The sequence below is a fragment of the Salvelinus namaycush genome, chromosome 32 (genome assembly GCF_016432855.1).
Source record: "Salvelinus namaycush isolate Seneca chromosome 32, SaNama_1.0, whole genome shotgun sequence".
In the NCBI taxonomy this organism is placed as follows: domain Eukaryota; kingdom Metazoa; phylum Chordata; class Actinopteri; order Salmoniformes; family Salmonidae; genus Salvelinus; species Salvelinus namaycush.
Window position 1 is genome coordinate 7,807,028 of NC_052338.1, and position 21,668 is coordinate 7,828,695.

Sequence of the window (21,668 nt, forward strand, 5' to 3'; positions counted from 1 at the left end):
TTTTTTTGTCCTGCTAGTCATTCAAAATGTAACAAGTATTTTTGGGTGTCAGGGAAAATGTATGGAGTTAAAAGTACATTCTTTTCTTTAGGAATGTAGTGAAGTAAAAGTAAAAGTTGTCCAAAATAAAAATAGTAAAGTACAGATACAAAAAAAACTCCATAAGTAGTACTTTAAAGTATTTTTAGTTAAGTACTTACACCACTGTGCTTTTAACCTGCCACCCCAGCCTCAATATATCTACTCACACCTATATACTGTACACGGGACATGAATGTTAACACAGGCCCATGCCGATTCCCACGTTGAACTACCTCACATGATCTAAAGCACGAAAGGTTGAGAAATGAAAGGCCCAGTGCAGTCAACGGGACTTTTTGGGGTTTTATGTACATATATTTACACACTGTTTTAGTGTGAGGGAATTTTGGCCTTCCGTGGTGACATCACCATGCGGTAAATTAGTTACTAGGCCAATAAGAAACAGAGTTCCAAACCTCAATGCCAATAACAGCTAATTTTCAGTTCGACACTCAAACCACCCCCAGACAGTCCTAGCAAAATACTTGCTTGAGAAATTGCTCTTTGCTAAGAAGATGTTTTTGTCCTTCAGACATTTGAGAAATGGACATCTATCTCAAAGAAAAGCTAAATCAACATATTTCTTGAATTGTGTATCGGAGAGTGGTGGTAATCAAGGCAACTTCTGGAAAGTGGTAAAATCCTTCAAACAAAACTCCACCCCGTCGTAATGTCGTAATGCCCAGCAGGTTTTGAAAGCCTCTGGTCCCATACTAGACAAAACGGAAATTTGTAGTGCTTTTAATAACCATTTTGCGTCAGCTAGCCGTCTGTTTGAAAGGATAATCTATGAAAATGCATCTCATTCCACTAGAGGGAGTCCTTTAGTCACATCAGAACAGATTGTAGAGAATGAGGCAGACACATTTATTTGACCGTTTATTTAACTAGGCAAGTCAGTTAAGAACAAATTCTTATTTACAATGACAGCCTTGGAACAGTAGGTTAACTGCCTTGTTCATGGGCAGAACAACAGATTTTTACCTTGTCAGCTCTGGGATTCAATCTAGCAACCTTTCGGTTACTGGCCCAACGCTCTAACCACTAGGCTACCTGCTGGTTACTGGCCCAACGCTCTAACCACTAGGCTACCTGCCGCCCCTCCACTCTAACCACTAGGCTACCTGCCGCCCCTCCACTCTAACCACTAGGCTACCTGCCGCCCCTCCACTCTAACCACTAGGCTACCTGCCGCCCCCACATACTTCATTTTCATTTCAACCATTTGATTTCTATGGTGTAATGTTTATGCAGGAGATGATTCACTTGACCTCTCCTGACTACAGCTCTCTGCCCCACTCGTCGTTGAACCTCTAACCTGTATTTTTAACTTGACAAATTGCATTCTAGGTGTTATCCCTAAGAGTTGGAAAGATTTGGACCAACTCCCAGCTAAGAACCTTTTTTAACTTCTCAATCTTTTCTACATTTCCACTAATCTGGTTTCAGACTTGGACATAGCACTGTTTCAGCCACTATGCTTGTTTCAGCTGATGGGTTAAATCGCCTAGATCATAAGAATCGTTGTGCTGCCTTATTTAGAGACCGTTCCAAGGCCTTCGACACAGTTGACCATTCCCTACTCATTCAAAAACCGTCTGAAATGGGCCTGGATAAGGAGTCTTGCAAACGGTTTAAGAACTATTTGACAAACAGGACACAATGTGTGCTTTCGGGTGGTGATAAGTCTAGTTTCCTTGATATTACGCAAGGTGTACCGCAGGGGTCGATTTTGGGAGCTGTTCTCTTTACTCTTTATACAAATAATATTGGTCTATGTATTAAATCCTGTAATATGAATCTGTGTACAGTATAGATGCCATCGCACCGACTGTTGACCAACGTATGTTAGAGCTGCAATCTGATTTTGTTACCTCACAGAAAGCCCTTGTTGATTTAAAACTTTTACTTAATGCAGGCAAAACTAAATATACAGTATGTTGTTCTCTAATTCACAGGAAAATATCTCACATGGGCTACACATTCACTCATTGGATGCTTGGTTCTCTTATCGAGCGGGGTCCCGCCTATAAATATCTGGGCGTTTGGATTGATAAGATCTAATATTAAAGAAATGTATACAGATGAGCTAATTAAAAAGCTAAGATTTAAGATGGGCTTATTTTAATGATCTTTTCGATCTTACCTCTCTACGAACAGCAGGACGCTGTCACGGATTCCCTGCTGCGCAAAATGGATTCCCTGCTGCCGATAGAGCAGTTTAAAACTCTGGTGTTAAATTAGTTTACTGAAGCGTGCAATTGTTTCAATCAAATCAAATCAAATTTATTTATATAGCCCTTCGTACATCAGCTGATATCTCAAAGTGCTGTACAGAAACCCAGCCTAAAACCCCAAACAGCAAGCAATGCAGGTGAAGAAGCACGGTGGCTAGGAAAAACTACCTACAAAGGCCAAAACCTAGAAAGAAACCTAGAGAGGAACCAGGCTATGAGGGGTGGCCAGTCCTCTTCTGGCTGTGCCGGGTGGAGATTATAACAGAACATGGCCAAGATGTTCAAATGTTCATAAATGACCAGCATGGTCAAATAATAATAATCACAGTAGTTGTCGAGGGTGCAACAAGTCAGCACCTCAGGAGTAAATGTCAGTTGGCTTTTCATAGCCGATCATTGAGAGTATCTCTACCGCTCCTGCTGTCTCTAGAGAGTTGAAAACAGCAGGTCTGGGACAGGTAGCACGTCCGGTGAACAGGTCAGGGTTCCATAGCTGCAGGCAGAACAGTTGAAACTGGAGCAGCAGCACGGCCAGGTGAACTGGGGATAGCAAGGAGTCATCATGCCAGGTAGTCCTGAGGCATGGTCCTAGGGCTCAGGTCCTCCAAGAGAAAGAAAGAGAGAAAGAGAGAATTAGAGAGAGCATACTTAAATTCACACAGGACACCGGATAAGACAGGAGAAGTACTCCAGATATAACAAACTGACCTTAGCCCCCCGACACATAAACTACTGCAGCATAAATACTGGAGGCTGAGACAGGAGGGGTCAGGAGACACTGTGGCCCCATCCGATGATACCCCCGGACAGGGCCAAACAGGAAGGATATAACCCCACCCACTTTGCCAAAGCACAGCCCCCACACCACTAGAGGGAATCTTCAACCACCAACTTACCATCCTGAGACAAGGCCGAGTATAGCCTGAGTATAGCCCACAATGTATTATTATAACTTGTTGTAATAACCTGATGTATTTATAGCTGTCTGATAGTTTCTTAATCATTTTGTTGATGTAATTTTGTCAGGCACCATTGTAAATGAGACACTGGTCTCAATTGGGTTGCCCTGAATAAGTAGAAGTATAATATTTATTTTATTAACCCAATAATTATTTGATAATGAAATAAAATAGCTGCATTGGACCTTTTAATAGACCTGACACATTCGTCACAAATACCAAGTTGACACAACAGGGTCAGGGGGACATGGGCACAGGGAACATCACGCGAAGAACACAGTGGACAGACAGATTGATAAGACTGTGACAACAAGCCAGGCAGAGGCTGGAAGTCAATGAAGAGAAGGAGTGGGGGAGAGAGAGGGGGAGAGAGAAAGAGGTGGGGGTGAGAGGGGGCTAGTGTGACTCCATGACTGGTTGCTGGTGACATGACCTAGACAGACGAGAAGGAAGAGTGAGGGAGAGGTGAGGAACAGGGGGTCAGTGCATGATCTCTCCGCGGCTGGTCGCTTTTAGCATTGCTGACAGAGAAAACGAAGGAAGGAGATGGATGGATAGTGAGAGTCATGAGAGAGATGGAAAAAGGAGAGGAGGTACAGTCTCAATGACTTCCACTGAGCCTCATCTATCTCTCTCTATTCCCCCATCTGTCCCCATCCGTCCCAGGATATCGTTCAACTGATCAATTGGCAACACGTGGCTCATACACATACAAATAGTTCTGAGGAACGGGACTTGCAATGCTATTAGTCTGTTAATGCTTTGAAGATGACGTACTGTGAAAATACCAAGAGGGTCTGGACCAAGCTCAGTGTCAAATATCCTTACATTTTTCACATTCAAGGGATAACTTAGCCAAATTGGAAATAAGCATATTTGTTTCCTTAGTCTATGGCTGTATGTATAAGAAAAGACTGCAATCCACACTTTTGTTATGTTCAACTAGCCACTGCCACCAACTGCTAATATTAGCATTTTTTAACCAAAACCCATGTAAGTAAATGTCCCCCGTTGGTATGCTTTAAATTTCATGCCCAAATCATCCAAAATAAACTCCATTTGAACTACACAATCTCTTTCAGAGATGATTTGGACATGATATTTGAAGCATGCTAACTAGGGGACATTCATTATCCTACATTAGAAAATGCTCAAATTAGTGGTTGGTGGCAGTGGATAGTTGTGGCAGACGAAGGGATGTTGCTCTCAAAACACAATTTAACATGATGTTTCCATCAACTTGGTGGTTGTCGATTCCGGAAAAATATTTTTGGATAAATGTGCTGTATTTCGCTTTAGGTATTTGATTTAGGTGTTTTCAGTATTACCATAGACACTCATTAATTCTGAAAATATATCTGAAACATCTTTCAAACACTTCAATCCAACTCATATTATAAAAGTATCCTTTTCAGGAGGACGTGACTGAATAGCATCTTTGAAAAGTCACTTTATTATGTTATGTAATGTTATTCTTTACCTTGTGATTCAAAGTATATTTGAGAGTTATGACATTTGTATACAAGCACAAGAGATTCTAGTTCTGTTTCCAATGCTCTCATGTCCTACATCCATCATTTTTTAAAGTTGCCTCACAAACACAGGCCTGGTCGAAGGCAGTGCGGGGGTTCAGGTGTCAGACCGCAGAGTGCCTGACTGCACTAGTCGTGCGCTAGGCCCATTAACAGACTTGTAGCTACTGGATGCTAATATTAACTTACCCATCAGAGACTGGCACCTTATGTAAAATTGTATGTCAACATTTAATACATTTCTATGAAACTCTAAGCCAAAATACTAGACAGATCGGTTTGAATTTAGTTGGCATGGGATGTTCTGATGTTGTGGCCACGAGAAAATACATTTTACACATACCTAAAATGCACTTTCTTGCATCTCTCTTGATCTTTCATGCCCTCACTCTCACTCTCACTCACACACACAAACTTTGGCATACTTTTACAAGCACACACCGTTAATGACTCATATCAGGTGAAATGTCAGGAGTGAGCCGCGGTTGTAGTCATTTATTGGAGCTGTGCAGCGATCCTTCTCAGCCCCCTCCAACCCAGCCCCTCTCCTTCCCATGTGTAATACCCCAATTAAACTGTCCAGCCGTTAACGAGCCATAATTAACGAGTTTTGGCCGAGTGAGTTATAACCTGGTGTTGTTAGCCTGGCAGATGACAACTGTATTTTATCCCTCCATATACATTTACTACTGGCTAGTGCCCCTTTTCTGCCGCCATTTTCTGCCCCTGGTTTTGCTCATAAAACCAGAGTTTTTACGCTTTGATTTACGCAAAGGACAAAGGACACAAAGGACAACCCATTGTAGTGTGACCTATCTTGCATTGGGTGCTTCAACCTCAGTGTTTTACAAGGGGATCAGGAGTTGTATCACCCAGGACTCAACATGGAATCAGTGGTTTGTAAGGACCGACTGTTGGTCTTTGGGATCTAATGTAGTCTATGGGTCAAGATGACTCAAACCCAATAGATGTTGAATTCTTGTATTGTTTTTTCTAATTGGAGAAAGTGGTAAATATCGTCTTAGGTAACCATACCAAATGTAACATATCAGACTAATTTGAGTGTCCTGGATTTACATATTTGAGACCAGGTTGTAATGTAAAGTGTTAGGTATGAATGACACAACCACACGTTTTCCAGTTGCCTTGTGTTGGTTGAGTTACAGTTCTATAATGTTCTGATTTGACTGGGTTCAACATACTGTACATGTAGATATCTTGCCACTGACCTCGCTGTCGTTTCCAAGAAGTTGCGAGTGTCAAGAGAGCAAATGTATTCAAGCTAATAAATTGACTAGCCAAACACAGTCAGGCAGAATTGACCCATGTAGGGTTGTACACAAAGACTTATTACAATAGTCCTAAAGAATAACTATTTTATTGACAGACTTATTGTACATCAGTTGCCTTGTGTGGTACATGGAGTTAGTGTGATATATGCGTTTACTGTCCATGTACACTACCGGTCAAAAGTTTTAGAATACCTACTCATTCAATGTTTTTTCTTTATTTGTACTGTTTTCTATATTGTATGAAATAACACTTATGGGATCATGTAGTAACCAAAAAAAGTGTTGAACAAATCAAAATATATTTTATATTTGAGATTCTTCAAATACCCACCCTTTGCCTGTCACTGGATGCGTACTTATGATTTATTGCCTTGGTCGTCATTACTCATCATGACATGCGAAAGTGGCAATAAAAACCTTCAAAAGGAGTCGTGTGTCTTTGTGCATCTTATGGATGATGCATGGTAGAAAAAATTTGATGTTAATTAAGCTTTGAGGGTAAAAAAAAACATTTGAAAGTTAGATTTATTATTTAGTGAGAATGTTCGACGAAGGGTGTTTTTTTGACTTCAAGGTTTTTCTTTATTTTCTACATTGTAGAATAAAGTGAAGACATCTGTCACGTTCTGACCATAGTTATTTTGGGTTTTCTTTGTTTTAGTGTTGGTCAGGACGTGAGCTGAGTGGGCATTCTATGTTGTGTGTCTAGTTTTCCTGTTTCTGTGTTTGGCCTGATATGGTTCCCAATCAGAGGCAGGTGTTAGTCGTTTGTCTCTGATTGGGAGCCATATTTAGGTAGCCTGTTTTGTGTTGGGTTTTGTGGGTGGTTGTCTTCTGTCTTTGTGTTCTATGCACCAGATAGGACTGTTTTGGTTTTTCTACATTTATTGTTTTGTATTTTGTAGTGTTCACGTTTTTTCTTGTTATTAAAGATGATGAACACTAACCACGCTGCGCTTTGGTCCTCTCCTTCATCCACCACAGAAGAAAGCCGTTACAACATCAAAAACTATGAAAGAACTCATAGGGAATTATGTAGTAACCAAAAAAGTGTTGAAGAATTTAAAATATTAAAATATATTTTGATTTGTTTAAAGTTGCCACCCGTTGCCTTGATTACAGCTTTGCACACTCTTGGCATTCTCTCAACCAGCTTCACCTGGAATGCTTTTCCAATAGTCTTGAAGGATTTCCCACATACGCTGAGCACTTGTTGCCTGCTTTTCCTTGACTCTGTGGTCCTACTCATTCTAAACCATCTCAGTTGGGTTGAGGTCGGGGGATTGTGGAGGCCAGGTCATCTGATGCAGCACTCCATCACTCTCCTTCTTGGTCAAATTGCCCTTATACAGACTGGAGGTGTGTTGGGTCATTGTCCTGTTGAAAAACAAATGACAGTCCGACTAAGCCCAAACCAGATGGGATGGTGTATCATTGCAGAATGCTGTGGTAGCCATGCAGTGTCACCAGCAAAGCACCCCCACACCATAACACCTCCTCCGGTGGGAAATACACATGCAGAGATCATCCATTCACCCCGCATCTCACAAAGACACAGCGGTTGGAACCAAAAATCTCAAATTTAGACTCCAGACCAAAGGACAAATTTTCACTGGTCTAATGTCCATTGCTTGTGTTTCTTGGCCCAAGCAAGTCTCTTCTTCTTATTGGTGTCCTTTACTAGTGGTTTTTTTGCAGCAATTCGACCATGATGCCCTGATTCACACAGTCTCCTCTCAACAGTTGATGTTTAGATGTGTCTGTTACTTGAACTCTGTGAAGCATTTATTTGGGCTGCAATTTCTGAGGCTGGTAACTCTAATGCAGTCCTCATGAGAGCCAGTTCCATCTAAGCGCTTGGTGGTTTTTGCGACTGCACTTGAAGAAACTTTCAAAGTTCTTTACATTTTCCAGATTGACTGACCTTCATGTCTTGAAGTAATGATGGACTATTGTTTCTCTTTGATTATTTGAGCTGTTTTTGCCATAATATGGACTTGGTCTTTTACCAAATATGGCTATCTCCTGTATACCACCCCTGCCTTGTCACAACACAACTGATTGGCTCAAATGCATTAAGAAGGAAAGAAATTCCACAAATGAACTTTTAACAAGGCACACCTGTTAATTGAAATGCATTCCAGGTGACTACCTCATGGAGCTGGTCGAGAGAATGCTAAGAGTGTGCAAAGCTGTCATCAAGGCAAAGGGTGGCTATTTGAAATATCTCAAATATAAAATACATTTTTATTTGTTTACACTTTTTTGGTCACTACATGATTCCATATGTGTTATTTTATAGTTTTGATGTCTTCACTATTATTCTACAATGTAGAAAATAGTAAAAATACAAATAAAGAAAGACCCTTGAATGAGTAGGTGTTCTAAAACTTTTGACCGGTTGTGTATGTGCATTGATGGTATGAGAAAGAGAGCTGACAGGCCTACGTGTTCATGTGTGGTCTGTTCAAGGAATTCACCCATTGTTTGTGATAATGTTGACTGAAAGTGTGTGTGTGAGTGGGTTAAGTGAATGCTGTGTGAACTGTTTGAGAACTTTGTAGGCCCACAAGTGAGAAAGGTGCAGAGCAGGGGGTTGGGGATGATGATGGCTCGTCGTGGTTAATAAACTGCGGCCGGTCTATTTTTAAATGTGGCACCCTGGGAAGATCTCACTGTGTGTGCTTGGTACTCTGTGTGTTAGTGTCTGTATGTGAGGGTGTGTTTGTATGTATGCCGATGCATGCCAGGGTGTCATGTTATGGTTATTAAATAGTGTTCAGTTACTCGCACACCACAATGCAAATGCGTCATAACAAGCAGCCATTTTGTTCCAATCTTCTTTGGATCTTGTTTGTCATGATAAGTGAATGACAGTCACCGTGTCGTCTTGTGGAGTGAGATGGTCCCAAACACATAAAATGGCCTCTGTATTTCCGTCCATTTGCAATGGGGACGATGACGTTCTGCTGACATTGTGCATTATTATGGGATTTTGGAGCACCCTGCTGTGCAGGCGAGCAGATTTATGTTGTATCATAATACCAGTTCCTTCTATGGCAAGGAGTACGGCTACTTGTTGAAGGCCAACTGCCTACTGCATGGAGTTCACATTATGGAGTGATAGTCATATCCCACTAGGCACAGGCGTCAGTTCAACGTTTAGTTTTGATTTACATTTGGTTGAGTTAACCTGAATTCAACGTGAAATCAACAAAACATGTCACCATGTCATTATATTTAGGTTAAACGTTGGGTGAAAAAGACTGAACTTACCCTTACGTTGATGACTTTTTGCTAATCCAATCAGTTTTCCACTTTAACTCAATGTCATCACATTACATTTTTGTTGTTGAAATGACATGGGAACAACGATGATTCAACCAGTTTTTTGCCTAGTGCGGTGCTTGCAGTCGCAGTTGTTATTCTACTTTTCAAGTCCAATAATAAATCATCAATCAGAAATCTGATCAATTTTCCTGCTTAACTTAATACAGTAGAGTAGCCAGATAACTTACTGTAGAATCAACACAAAATGCAGAAGACTTTAACATTTGTAAATATCATAGCAATCTAGAGAGGTAGGCCCAGGAAAACTTTGAATTTATGAGTTTAATCCAAATGATAACTCATAATAAAATGTTTATTAGACTCAATTCCAACCACAAGAAATGATATGACATACAGATGACATTTACATATTATAAAAAAACATTAGAATACAGAAACACCATCATCAAGTCACACTTAGAATTTACTAGATTGAACACATCGAAATGATAATTGTAAAGTGCTTACAAGTCCCTAAAGTAGCCAATTGCAGCTGTGTCTATCCCCAAATGCTATCCAGTATCAACAATGACTTGATGGATATTTATCTTACAGTAAGTGCAACTGTAGTGGTATTATATACTGTACAATGTCTTTTTAAGCACCAATGTGACACATCAGAGGATATGTATTGTCTTCTGGAAGGTCCAAAAAATATTGTCTCTTTCACCTCTGAGTTTGTGAGTTCATGATCGTGTGTCGCCACTCCTTTATCCCTCTCCCCTTCCCTCCCTCTCTGTCTCGTTCCTGATGACCTCTCGCCCTCTCATTTTCTTCCTCTCCTCCTCCAGCTGTATCTTCTCCTTCACCTGCAACCAGTCTCCTCCGAGGTAGCCCAGCACATCGTCGGGCCTACCGCGAAGCCTAGGCTGCGGGTGAAGTAGTGACAGGAAAAGGGAACTGGCCAGTGGGGTGAAACAGGCAAACTGGGGGGCGACCGGATGGGATTTTCTCTTGCTCCGATTCGGCTTGTCTTCATCCAAACTCCTCATGATGTCCTCGTCTTTTCCTTCCCCCCATAGGTCTAGTTCGTCGTCCTGACCATCTTGCTGGTCAAACCACTCTTGGTACTTGATGTACGAGCGGTCGTCGGACGCGGTCTGCGTCCAGGGTAGACTGCCAGTCAGCATGGCGTAGATGAGGATCCCCAAGGCCCAGCAGTCTGTACTGACCTCCACCGACACCCACACCCTCTTGATCTTGTTGTCCAACCCATTTCCTCCATCAGGTTTTGATGCAGTATTATGTCTACTATCCTCCGACTCCTTCGCTATCTCTGCCTCGGGCGTACAGTAAGCAGAACTGTACCACACACCGGGTACCTTGGTTCCCGTGGCCTTGGCCATGCCGAAGTCGCCCAGTTTGACCCAGCGGCAGGCAGCGTCGACCAGGAAGATGTTCTCGGGCTTGACGTCACGGTGGACGAAGCCCAGGGAGTGGAGGTGGGTTAGGGCACCGCACAGCTGGGAAACCACCCTCTGGACGCAGTCCTCCTCCACACCCACCTGAGACATAGACATAGGCACAGTTGAACTACATTTCCCATTCTGTTAGTTACCAAAGATTCATAACAGAACACACTGACAAATGTCTCATGGGCGTGGATTTTTTTTTTTTTTACACATACTGTATATTATACCTCAGGGACAATGACGTCGTATAGATCACCGAAGAGGCTGGCTTGCTGGGCGAAAACGTAATGTGAGGGGGTGGAGAAGGCAATGCCCAGGGCCTTGGTCAGGGACGGGTGGGTGCAGAAGGAGAGGGAGAGGTTATACTCTCGCAAAAAGGAGAAGAGATTTGTGGAATCACGAGGAAAGAACTTCAGGGCCATTGGAGTTCCTTGAGGGAAGGGAAAGAGAGAAAAGTGATCAGAACAAAAGAAAGAAAGACATTCTGGAGATATGAGGCCAGGCAAACTGGGGTTAGGATTAAAACAGATCCATAGTTTACCTCTTTTCCGATGTACAGCCAACATGACCTTCCCGTACGACCCCTCCCCTAACATCTTGACCACCTGGAAGTGGTCCGAGGTCTCCAGTGATGTAAGCGACTGGGCCGTGAGATGGCACATCTCGTCCAATAGTCTCGTGGCAGCCTGCGGAGATGGGAGCATGACAGATATCTGTCATGATGCTTATCACTAAACCAGATGTAAAGACTTCCCTTTATAGCCCTATGAACGGCTTGATGGACAGTTTTTGGACACCTCCTATTTCAACAAAGCCGTTGATTTATTCTGATTGGTTGTTGTCTGTTCCATTGATTGGCACCAGGAGAGCTATTGTGGGATTTTTCTGTATTTGCCGACCGGATTGACCCCAAGGCTCCCCATTAGTACATCTCTGTTGCATAGCTAGCTCCACAGGGTTAAGCCCAGCCCAGACCCCTGCCAGCACGGCATTACCTGAATAGCCTGTAGGGACATGGATTTAACACCTTGGTTATGTAACTTTGTGTTGGGGGAAAGAGAGTTGTGTGGTTTGTGGATTAAGCTTGTCTTGTCCTCTACCCCACTTCTATCTACTACTCAATATGGATTACAATAGTGGAACGTTCCATATCAATAGTGTAAGCAGAAACAGTATGGATTGATATGAATATGAATCAATATAATGGGTAAACACTTTATAAAACCTATCATGAACAAGCATTAGTTAACTGTTAATAAATAGGTATTTCATTATTTACAAGCATTACAAGGATTCCAATTCATAAGCTTTCATAGCATTTATAATCATTTATAAAGCATTTAAAAACATGTATAGGCATTTACAATGTATGTGTTACCAAATAGTGTATACTACACATTCAATTGGTTGTATTTAATAGCCTGCTGTCTAGTATCAGTGTCACGTGTGATAGCATTTTGTCACATAACGGGGACATCTCACATCGGTATAAGGCAGAAATGTTGCTTGCATTTCTACAGCTCAATATTAACCGGCTATTTACATTTGTATTGTTTATCCTAAATGAAAATTCAATGAAATATAAATATTCTAAGCATTATGAGTACATTTGTGTGTGTGTGGGGGGGGGGGGGGGGGGGGGGGGGGGGGGGGGGGGGGTGCATTTATGTATGATGTAAATTCTACATTGGCGTAGTCAGCAAGGAAAATACACTATTGTAACGGAGGCAGTACATGCATTAGAGACTGGACCCCCCCTTGTTTATATAACAGTGCAATAAAAGGGAATTTCCTATTAATAAATTTCGGAGAAAAAATTGATGAGGTTAAACTGGATGAAATCAATTCCAGAAGTCAGCATCTTAGAAAACTTCTACAAATGTCTCCCTAAACCTTGATGATTATTGGCTGAATGAAACACATTGCTCCTAATTCTTACCTGGTTGCAGAGGAAAATGGGGTTGAGAGGACGGCTTACTTACTGTCATTTTGGCTCTGTGGTTGACTTCACACTGATATTGTGATGTTCCTCACAGACAGGTTGCAGTGAATCTGTATCCCTGCCCACATCCACCAAGTAGTGCACCTTTCAGAAATGCTTCCACAAAACATAAGCTGCACTGTAGCGCTTCCAATCACAAGGTAAGGTCCTTGCTCTAGAGATCTTGTCGAATAGTTGTCCGTGTCTGTCTTTCTCGGCAAAGGCCCTTCTATCTCTGCTGTTTGTGCGTTTTGATATCTCCTCCCCTACTTTAATCCTTACATTATCTTGCTCCCCTGTTCCTCACCTCCGCACTCCTCCCTCATTCTCTCCCTCCTTCCGGATTCTCTGGTGAGCTGTATGTCCCATCAGTCGAAAGCCAGCCACTCCCACTGGTGCCTTCCCTCCCTGTTGTGGAGCCCAAGGCCAGTCAATGTTTTGAGTTTGATCTGTCAGTCAACAAATAAACGCCTGTGTCTATCCAAACACTTATCTAGACACTCTCTCATTTTCCACTCTCTCTCTCCCTCCACTCTTGCTGCATTTCACCTTTGAAGAGGAGCAAGAGAGGGCATGCCACTCTGACAAACCTGGGCTTGGATAACCATCTGTGTGTGACCTGTGCTTAACAAGCGGCACACACTCCATCACAGGCTTTCAAATGACGGCCTCTTTTCCTCAACTTGTCCACCTGTTTTGTGCCTCTTTCATTCCTTCTGTCTTTATTCTGTCTTTCTGTCTTTCTTTCTGTCTTTCTGTCTGTCTGTCTTTCAGTCTGACTTTTTGTCTTTCTTTCTGTCTTTCTGTCTTTGTTTTTCTTTCTTTCTGTCTTTGTCTTTCGTTCTTTATTTCTTTATTAATTCCTTCTGTCTTTCTTTCTGTCTTCCTCTCCAACTCCCTCTCTCCCCTCATTTGACAAACCGAACAGCTGCAGGGGGTCACGCACCAAAACAGCTTTATAGTGCGATCCTCTCGTACCTCGAGTGCCTGCCAACTCTATTTCCTCCAGCTTGCCAACTATCCAACTATCTCCCCCACCGCCACCCATCCGACCACCAGCTATTCTGCCCAACATCTTTTCTAACCCCTCCAGCCCCCCTTGGGGCAGATACATTTCTCCGTGCCTCGCATTACCACGCAACTTACAACTGTACTGTCACTTTAGCTGTGTTAGCAATATGTCCTCGGTGTTACATGTTCATGTGTAGCAAAGTTCTGGGTGACACTTCATTTAAAGGGTCCCTACTGCAGCCTGATGGTCTGGGGTTACAAGCTATTGGCCAGTCTTTCATTTTTTTTACCATGATGCTCCTATACTGTCCGTGTCTGAGTGATGGAAGCGGGGAGAACAGTCCGTGGTGTCCCTGATGATCTTCTTGGCCTTCCTGCGACACCTGGTGTTGTAGGTGTCCTGTAGGGCGGGCAGTGTGCATCCAATCGTGTGTTCGGCTGAGCTTTCCACCTTCTGGTAGCTCCTTGCGGTCAGCGGTGGAGTTGCCCTACCAGACTGTGATGCAGCCCGACGGTATGCTCTTGGTTGTGGTCCTGTAGAACACTGAGGGCCGTCGGGGACAGGCTAAATTTCTTCAGCCTCCTAAGGTTGAAGAGTCGCCGCCGTGCCTTCTTCACCACAGTGTCCGCGTGATTCGACCATTTCAGCTCCTCTGAGAAGTGTACGCCACGGAACGTGACGTTTTTAACCGTCTCCACGGCAGCTCTGTTGCACCGAGTGGAGTTCAGTCCCAGGGCTGTGAGCTTTGCGGTGAGCTTAGAGGGTACTATGGTATTGAAGGCCGAGCTGTAGTCGATGAACAGCATCCTCACATATGCATTCCTTTTGTCCAGGTGGGTGAGGGCAGTGTGCAGTGCAATGGCGATTGTGTTGTCTCTGGATCTGTCAGACGAATTGGAGAGGGTCGAGTGTGTGGAGGAGAGAGGAGGTGATATGGTCTTTGACTAGCCTCTCGGAGCACTTTATGATGGCGGAAGCGAGTGCTACGGGTCGATAGTACTGCTATGAAAGCCTTATAAATGTGTTATGAAGTCATTATGTAGATACAATTCAAGTAAGTTACACAAACAGTATGTCAGTTTATTTAGAATGATGTATAGAAATGCAGGACAACATGGTAATATATCACTGTCTTTTTATTTTAGATGGGTAAATCCCATGGATATTATAATGTATTTGTATAAAAATATGTGATGCCAGCATCAAAAATATCATAGGCTCAGAGATGAGACACTTGGTTAATAAATAACTGTACATTCAGTAAATACAATACAAAACAGGGTCATAGGCTCATTCAGATTTAGGGTTAGGGTTAACCCTAATTCAATCACATTCTTCAGTAACAGCCCTGTAATAAGGATATTATAAACGACTGTATATTAGAGAAGAAGAATTTTCAATTCAACATATAAATGAGCTAAGACCAAAGGGAGAGGTAAAAAGCAAATGACATTATAGAGTGCATTATGTTTGAAAGAATGACGCTACAGTAAGCTGAATTTTAAATACTCAAGTTGAAATTCGCAATCACAGTAAGTAAGCGTACTTACTGTGGCTAAAAACCTTGAGTTAAATTGAATAAGATAACACTGCTTTCGAGGAAGGCATTCGTTGTTGCACAGAGTAGGAACTTAGATGGCGGGAAACTTTATGTCAAAGGCGCTGAACCTTTGACCTAAGGAGGAGCAACACTCTGGTTGACCATTGACAGTAGAATCGTAACCGCTCAGGAATCTCGTAGGAGAGGAGGGCCACATCCCAGGCTTTGAGTTGTGTTGGGAAGGAGGGGGTGGAAATCTGGGGTAGTGTGCACGCGATCTATAATGGAGGGAGAAGGGGGGGGGGGTTAGAATGGTGCAAACTAAGAATCGTATGTTACTGTAAAATATGACTCCTGAACATATCACAGTGAATTATCAAAATCCAAACAGCTTTCCCATGTGTGTTATATTATATAGATGTTCTTTACACACAGTGACTAAGCTAAAATGCTTGGGTACATTGAGCCTATACTCTGATCTAAGGTCGGTCACATACTCCCTCACTTATGGATAAGGTTTGAAATTTGAGCGCGTAAGTGGATCCTAGAACTGTATCCAGAGTATAAATTGCGCTACCTACCTGCTGTAGTGCAGTAGAACAGAAGCTTGAGAGATTATGCAGGCCTTTAGCGACCTCTAGTGTCTTGGGAGAGACTGGCAAGCTCATATTGACTCGGGCGTCAATCATCCAGTCAACATGCAGTTTAAAGGAGAAGAGATCCGTGTAAAGTTGTGAGAGGGAGTCGTTTAGCTGGGAGAGGGAAGAGAGGGCGACAAGGTGTGAATTCCGAAGACTGGGGACTTGACACTGTGTTTTAAACGCGTACATCCTATTTAGTACAACGTCAAAAAAGTTTCTGAAAGTGTTCCTGGTGAATTTATAAAGCATCACTGAAGTATTCCTCACAATAGATTAAATAAATTGAGCAGTGATGAATTATGGAATACATTTATGTTGCTTTAAGTCACTACATTTACAAAACTTTGTCACTTTCAGACAACTGGCACTGTATACCGCTCCTTGCAAAGTATTCCGACCCATTGGATTTCTTCACATTTTGTTGTCTTACAAAGTGGGATTAAAATGTATTTAATTGTCATTTTTTGTCAACAATCTACACAAAATACTATGTAATGTCAAAATGGAAGAACAATTATACAAAAAAAATAATAAAAAAAGACTACAAATTAAATAACTAAAATATAGTCATTGCACAAGTATTAAACATGTTAGGAACACCTTTGACATTGATTACAGCAGTGATTCTTCTTGGGTAAGTCTCATAAGAGCTTTGCACACCTGTATTGTGTAATATTTGCCCATTACTCTTTTCAAATTCCCATTGATTTTCATCCTGAAAAACTCCCCAGTCTTTGTGGATGTCAAGCATACCCATAACATGATGCAGCCACCACCATACTTGAAAATAAGGAGGCAGTTACTCCGTGATGTGTTGTGTTGGATTTGCCCCAAACATAATGCTTTCAATTTAGGCCAAAAAGTGTATTTTTTATTTTATTTATTTTCAGTCATAATTTAGTGCCTTGTTTTTTCAGATCACTTTCAGATCAAGTATTTGTATTGATTTGTGCATTATTGCTGATATGTGGATTAATTGCCATTTTTCTGAAGCAAACATATCTGATAAACTTTAACCAGACAAGTCCCAAAACATCTTGCACTGTTTGAGTGAATCAACTTGATTCATTGTCTTTGCATGTTTTTTTGGCATGATATTTCACTATGTCATTTAGGTCATTATTGTGGAGTCCCTAAAATGTTGTTGATCAATGGCATTGTGATGACATCCCTACGCAGTTTCCTTCCTGTCCTGCAGCTCAGTTCAGAAGGACGACTGCATCTTTAATGTGTCTAGGTGGTTTAATACATTAAGCACATCATAATTATTAACTTGATCATGCTTAAAGATATTTTCAATGTCTGATTTGTTATTGTTACCCATATACCAATCACTGCCCTACTTTATGAGGCTTTCGAAAAGCTCCCTGGTGTTTATAGTTGAATCTGTGCTTGAAGTTCAATACTTGACTGAAGGACATTTACAATTGTGGTAAAGGAAATTTTTACAAAGTAATTCAAAATGAAAAGCTGAAATGTCTTAAGACAGTAAGTATTCAACCCCTTTGTTATGACAAGCCTAAATAGCTTCAGGAGTAAAAATGTCCTTAACAAGTCAGGTAATAAGTTGCATGGACTAATTCTCTGTGCAATAATAGTGTTTAACAAGATGTTTTAATGACTACCTCATCTCTGTACCCCACACATACAATTATCTGTAAGGTCTCTCAGCCGAGCAGTGAATGTCAAGCACAGATTCAACCACAAAGACCAGGGAGGTTTTACAATGCCTCACAAAGAAGGACACCTATTGGTAGATGGGTACAAAAAAAGCATACATTGAACATCCCTTTGAGCATGGTGAAGTTATTCATTACACTTTGGATGGTCAATACACCCAGTCACTGCAAAGATACAGCCATCCTTCCTAACTCAGTTAACAGGGAGGAAGGAAAACACTCAGGGATTTCACAATGAGGCCAATGGTGATTTAAACATTTTACATGTACATTTTAGTCATTTAGCAGACGCTTTTATCCAAAGCAACTTACAGTAGTGAGGACATACATTTTCATATTTTTTGGCCCATACTTAACAACTTCCAGAGTTAAATGGTTGTTAAAGGAGAAAACTGAGGATGGATCAACAACATTGTAGTTACTCCACAATACTAACCTAAATGACAGAGTGAAAACAAGGAAGCCTGTACAGAATACAAATATTCCAAAACATGCATCCTGTTTGCAATAAGGCACTAAAGTAAAACTGCAAAAAATGTGGCAAAGAAATTAACTTTTTTTTGTCCTGAATACAAAGCATTTTGTTTGGGGCAAATCTAACACAATATATTACTGAGTACCACTCTTCATATTTTCAAGCATGGTGGAGGCTGCATCATGTTATGGATATGCTTGTCATCAGCAAGGACTAGGGAGTTGTTTAGGATAAAAAGAAAAGGAATAGAGTTAAGCACAGGCAAAGACCTAGAAGAAAACCTGGTTCAGTCTGTTTTCCAACAGACACTGGGAGACAAATTCACTTTTCAGTAGGAAAATAACCTAAAAGGCAAGGCCAAATACACTGCTCAAAAAAATAAAGGGAACACTTAAACAACACAATGTAACTCCAAGTCAATCACACTTCTGTGAAATCAAACTGTCCACTTAGGAAGCAACACTGATTGACAATAAATTTCACATGCTGTTGTGCAAATGGAATAGACAAAAGGTGGAAATTATAGGCAATTAGCAAGACACCCCCAATAAAGGAGTGGTTCTGCAGGTGGTGACCACAGACCACTTCTCAGTTCCTATGCTTCCTGGCTGATGTTTTGGTCACTTTTGAATGCTGGCGGTGCTTTCACTCTAGTGGTAGCATGAGACGGAGTCTACAACCCACACAAGTGGCTCAGGTAGTGCAGCTCATCCAGGATGGCACATCAATGCAAGCTGTGGCAAGAAGGTTTGCTGTGTCTGTCAGCGTAGTGTCCAGAGCATGGAGGCGCTACCAGGAGACAGGCCAGTACATCAGGAGACGTGGAGGAGGCCGTAGGAGGGCAACAACCCAGCAGCAGGACCGCTACCTCCGCCTTTGTGCAAGGAGGAGCAGGAGGAGCACTGCCAGAGCCCTGCAAAATGACCTCCAGCAGGCCACAAATGTGCATGTGTCTGCTCAAATGGTCAGAAACAGACTCCATGAGGGTGGTATGAGGGCCCGACGTCCACAGGTGGGGGTTGTGCTTACAGCCCAACACCGTGCAGGATGTTTGGCATTTGCCAGAGAACACCAAGATTGGCAAATTTGCCACTGGCGCCCTGTGCTCTTCACAGATGAAAGCAGGTTCACACTGAGCACGTGACAGACGTGACAGAGTCTGGAGACGCCGTGGAGAACGTTCTGCTGCCTGCAACATCCTCCAGCATGACCGGTTTGGCGGTGGGTCAGTCATGGTGTGGGGTGGCATTTCTTTGGGGGGCCGCACAGCCCTCCATGTGCTCACCAGAGGTAGCCTGACTGCCATTAGGTACCGAGATGAGATCCTCAGACCCCTTGTGAGACCATATGCTGGTGCGGTTGGCCCTGGGTTCCTCCTAATGCAAGACAATGCTAGACCTCATGTGGCTGGAGTGTGTCAGCAGTTCCTGCAAGAGGAAGGCATTGATGCTATGGACTGGCCCGCCCGTTCCCCAGACCTGAATCCAATTGAGCACATCTGGGACATCATGTCTCGCTCCATCCACCAACGCCACGTTGCACCACAGACTGTCCAGGAGTTGGCGGATGCTTTAGTCCAGGTCTGGGAGGAGATCCCTCAGGAGACCATCCGCCACCTCATCAGGAGCATGCCCAGGCGTTGTAGGGAGGTCATACAGGCACGTGGAGGCCACACACACTACTGAGCCTCATTTTGACTTGTTTTAAGGACATTACATCAAAGTTGGATCAGCCTGTAGTGTGGTTTTCCACTTTAATTTTGAGTGTGACTCCAAATCCAGACCTCCATGGGTTGATAAATTTGATTTCCATTGATAATTTTTGTGTGATTTTGTTGTCAGCACATTCAACTATGTAAAGAGAAAAGTATTTAATAAGAATATTTCATTCATTCAGATCTAGGATGTGTTATTTTAGTGTTCCCTTTATTTTTTGAGCAGTGTATATACTGGAGTTGCTACCCAAGACGACGTTGAATGTTACAGAGTGGCCTAGTTACAGTTTTGACTTAAATTGGATTGAAAATCCATGGCAAGACTTGAAAATGGCTGTCTAGCAATGATCATTAACCAACTTGACAGAGCTTGAAGAATGTTTTAAAGAATAATGGGCAAATATTGTACAATCCAGGTTTGCCAAGCTATTAGAGACTTCCTCAGAAAGACTCATTGCTCTAATCACTCCCAAAGATGATTCTAACAGGGGGACTCATGGAGTTGAATACTTATCTAATCAAAATATATTCGTTTTATTTTCCATTAAAACACTTTTTTTTTTTTTTTTCCCACTCTGACATTGCAGACAAGAAATGACAATTAAATCCATTTAATTCCCACTTTGTAACACAACAAAATGTGGAAAAAGTCAAGGGATGTACATGTTATCTGAAGGCACTGTAGTTGTTTAGAGAGAGCATGCAATAAGGACTGGACGTGAGAAGACACATACATACCTTTAGTGAACTGAGGTGATTTGCCGTGTGCTCCATCTCGGGAAGAGAGTCTAGATTGTACTCCGTAAGCTCCATACCGCTGAACTCACTTTCACTCTAAATGAAGAGCACACAGATAAGAGTTCAATTGGATGGCCACAGAACGAGAGTATGTTGACTAGCAGTGACTGTGCTGTGCCTACCAAACTATGGTCAACTCACTCACCTGTAGATTCCTTGTCAGCATCTGCAGGCTTCTCATTTGCTGGACCATCACTGTCAGATGGGCACAGAGGGGGCACTTTTGGGTGGGGCGTGACCAGGAAAGGACAAGCAGCTGGGCTAGTAGCAGCAACAGGAGGAGAGACTGTGTGGAGTCCAGGCACACTGCAGAGGTAAGAAATAAATCATCATTTTAGAGAGCTACATTAAATGAGGCATTGGATCAGGGTTACATTCAAGATCACAGCATTCATCAACGTTTCAAAAAAGGTTTGTTATTCAACAATTGCTAAGTGGTGGTACCAGACCACATGGTACCAGACCACATGGTAGGCCTACATTCGAGTGAGGGGACACACTGATTGGTTACCACGTAACAGGTTTTTGTCTTCCCAGAGAGCAAGGAACCATTATGGAAACAGGTATTTCTTTTAACTTGCCCCCCCCCCCCCTCACTTTAGTGTAAGTTGCTTTTAACATGAGATGCCATATGCTACCATGAACGGGAAATACATAGACCTGATAGCTTCCATTTGAAAAAAGAGGTTGTGTTTGAAAAAGGGGTCATCCAATCAGCATGGAGTGCAACTGTTTCATCATTGACTCATCAAGCCGACAACTTCAAAGAACCTTTTCTAGACTATGTGGTTATTGCTAGCAAGCATTATGGCTCTGAATCAGTAGGCTAGTGATTCATTTGATGATATCAAATCACGAAATGACAAGCATTGATGCCAACTGTTTTCTTAGCCAGCAGACTGCAACCAAACCTTCATATAAATCACCAACCAGAACTAAACAAGATATTGCAGTTGAAGCCAAGTCATTGATGATGAATGCTGAG

At 42.3% G+C, this 21,668-nt stretch overlaps 2 protein-coding genes across 2 annotated transcripts; both read right to left on the bottom strand.

Moving 5' to 3' along the window:
- Positions 1 to 10,141: 10,141 nt before the first annotated feature.
- Positions 10,142 to 11,859, bottom strand: LOC120026793 (serine/threonine-protein kinase SBK1-like). Its single transcript, XM_038971511.1, has 5 exons — positions 11,839 to 11,859; positions 11,385 to 11,529; positions 11,071 to 11,273; positions 10,450 to 10,936; positions 10,142 to 10,371 (listed from the first exon to the last, which is right to left on the bottom strand). Exons 1-5 carry the CDS (start codon positions 11,857 to 11,859, stop codon positions 10,142 to 10,144), a joined length of 1,086 nt encoding a protein of 361 aa, XP_038827439.1.
- A 3,159-nt stretch (positions 11,860 to 15,018) lies between these two features.
- il11b (interleukin 11b) lies at positions 15,019 to 20,715 on the bottom strand. Its single transcript, XM_038971616.1, has 3 exons — positions 20,624 to 20,715; positions 15,958 to 16,128; positions 15,019 to 15,654 (listed from the first exon to the last, which is right to left on the bottom strand). The coding sequence occupies exons 1-3, from the start codon at positions 20,696 to 20,698 to the stop codon at positions 15,490 to 15,492; spliced, it is 411 nt and encodes a 136-aa protein (XP_038827544.1). The 5' UTR covers positions 20,699 to 20,715; the 3' UTR covers positions 15,019 to 15,489.
- Between the last annotated feature and the right edge of the window lie 953 nt (positions 20,716 to 21,668).

Bases quoted from the DNA above. Each gene is read 5' to 3' on its own strand.
- il11b (XM_038971616.1), bottom strand. From the start codon at position 20,698: ATGGAGCTTACGGAGTACAATCTAGACTCTCTTCCCGAGATGGAGCAC. The intron at 16,129-20,623 runs GTATGTATGTGT...TCCCTCTCCCAG, and splicing joins ATCACCTCAGTTCACTAAAG to CTAAACGACTCCCTCTCACA. The intron at 15,655-15,957 runs GTAGGTAGCGCA...CCTCCATTATAG, and splicing joins GTTCTACTGCACTACAGCAG to ATCGCGTGCACACTACCCCA.
- LOC120026793 (XM_038971511.1), bottom strand. From the start codon at position 11,859: ATGTCCCTACAGGCTATTCAG. The intron at 11,530-11,838 runs GTAATGCCGTGC...CCATCTCCGCAG, and splicing joins TGTCCCTACAGGCTATTCAG to GCTGCCACGAGACTATTGGA. The intron at 10,937-11,070 runs GTATAATATACA...TCTATGTCTCAG, and splicing joins ACGACGTCATTGTCCCTGAG to GTGGGTGTGGAGGAGGACTG.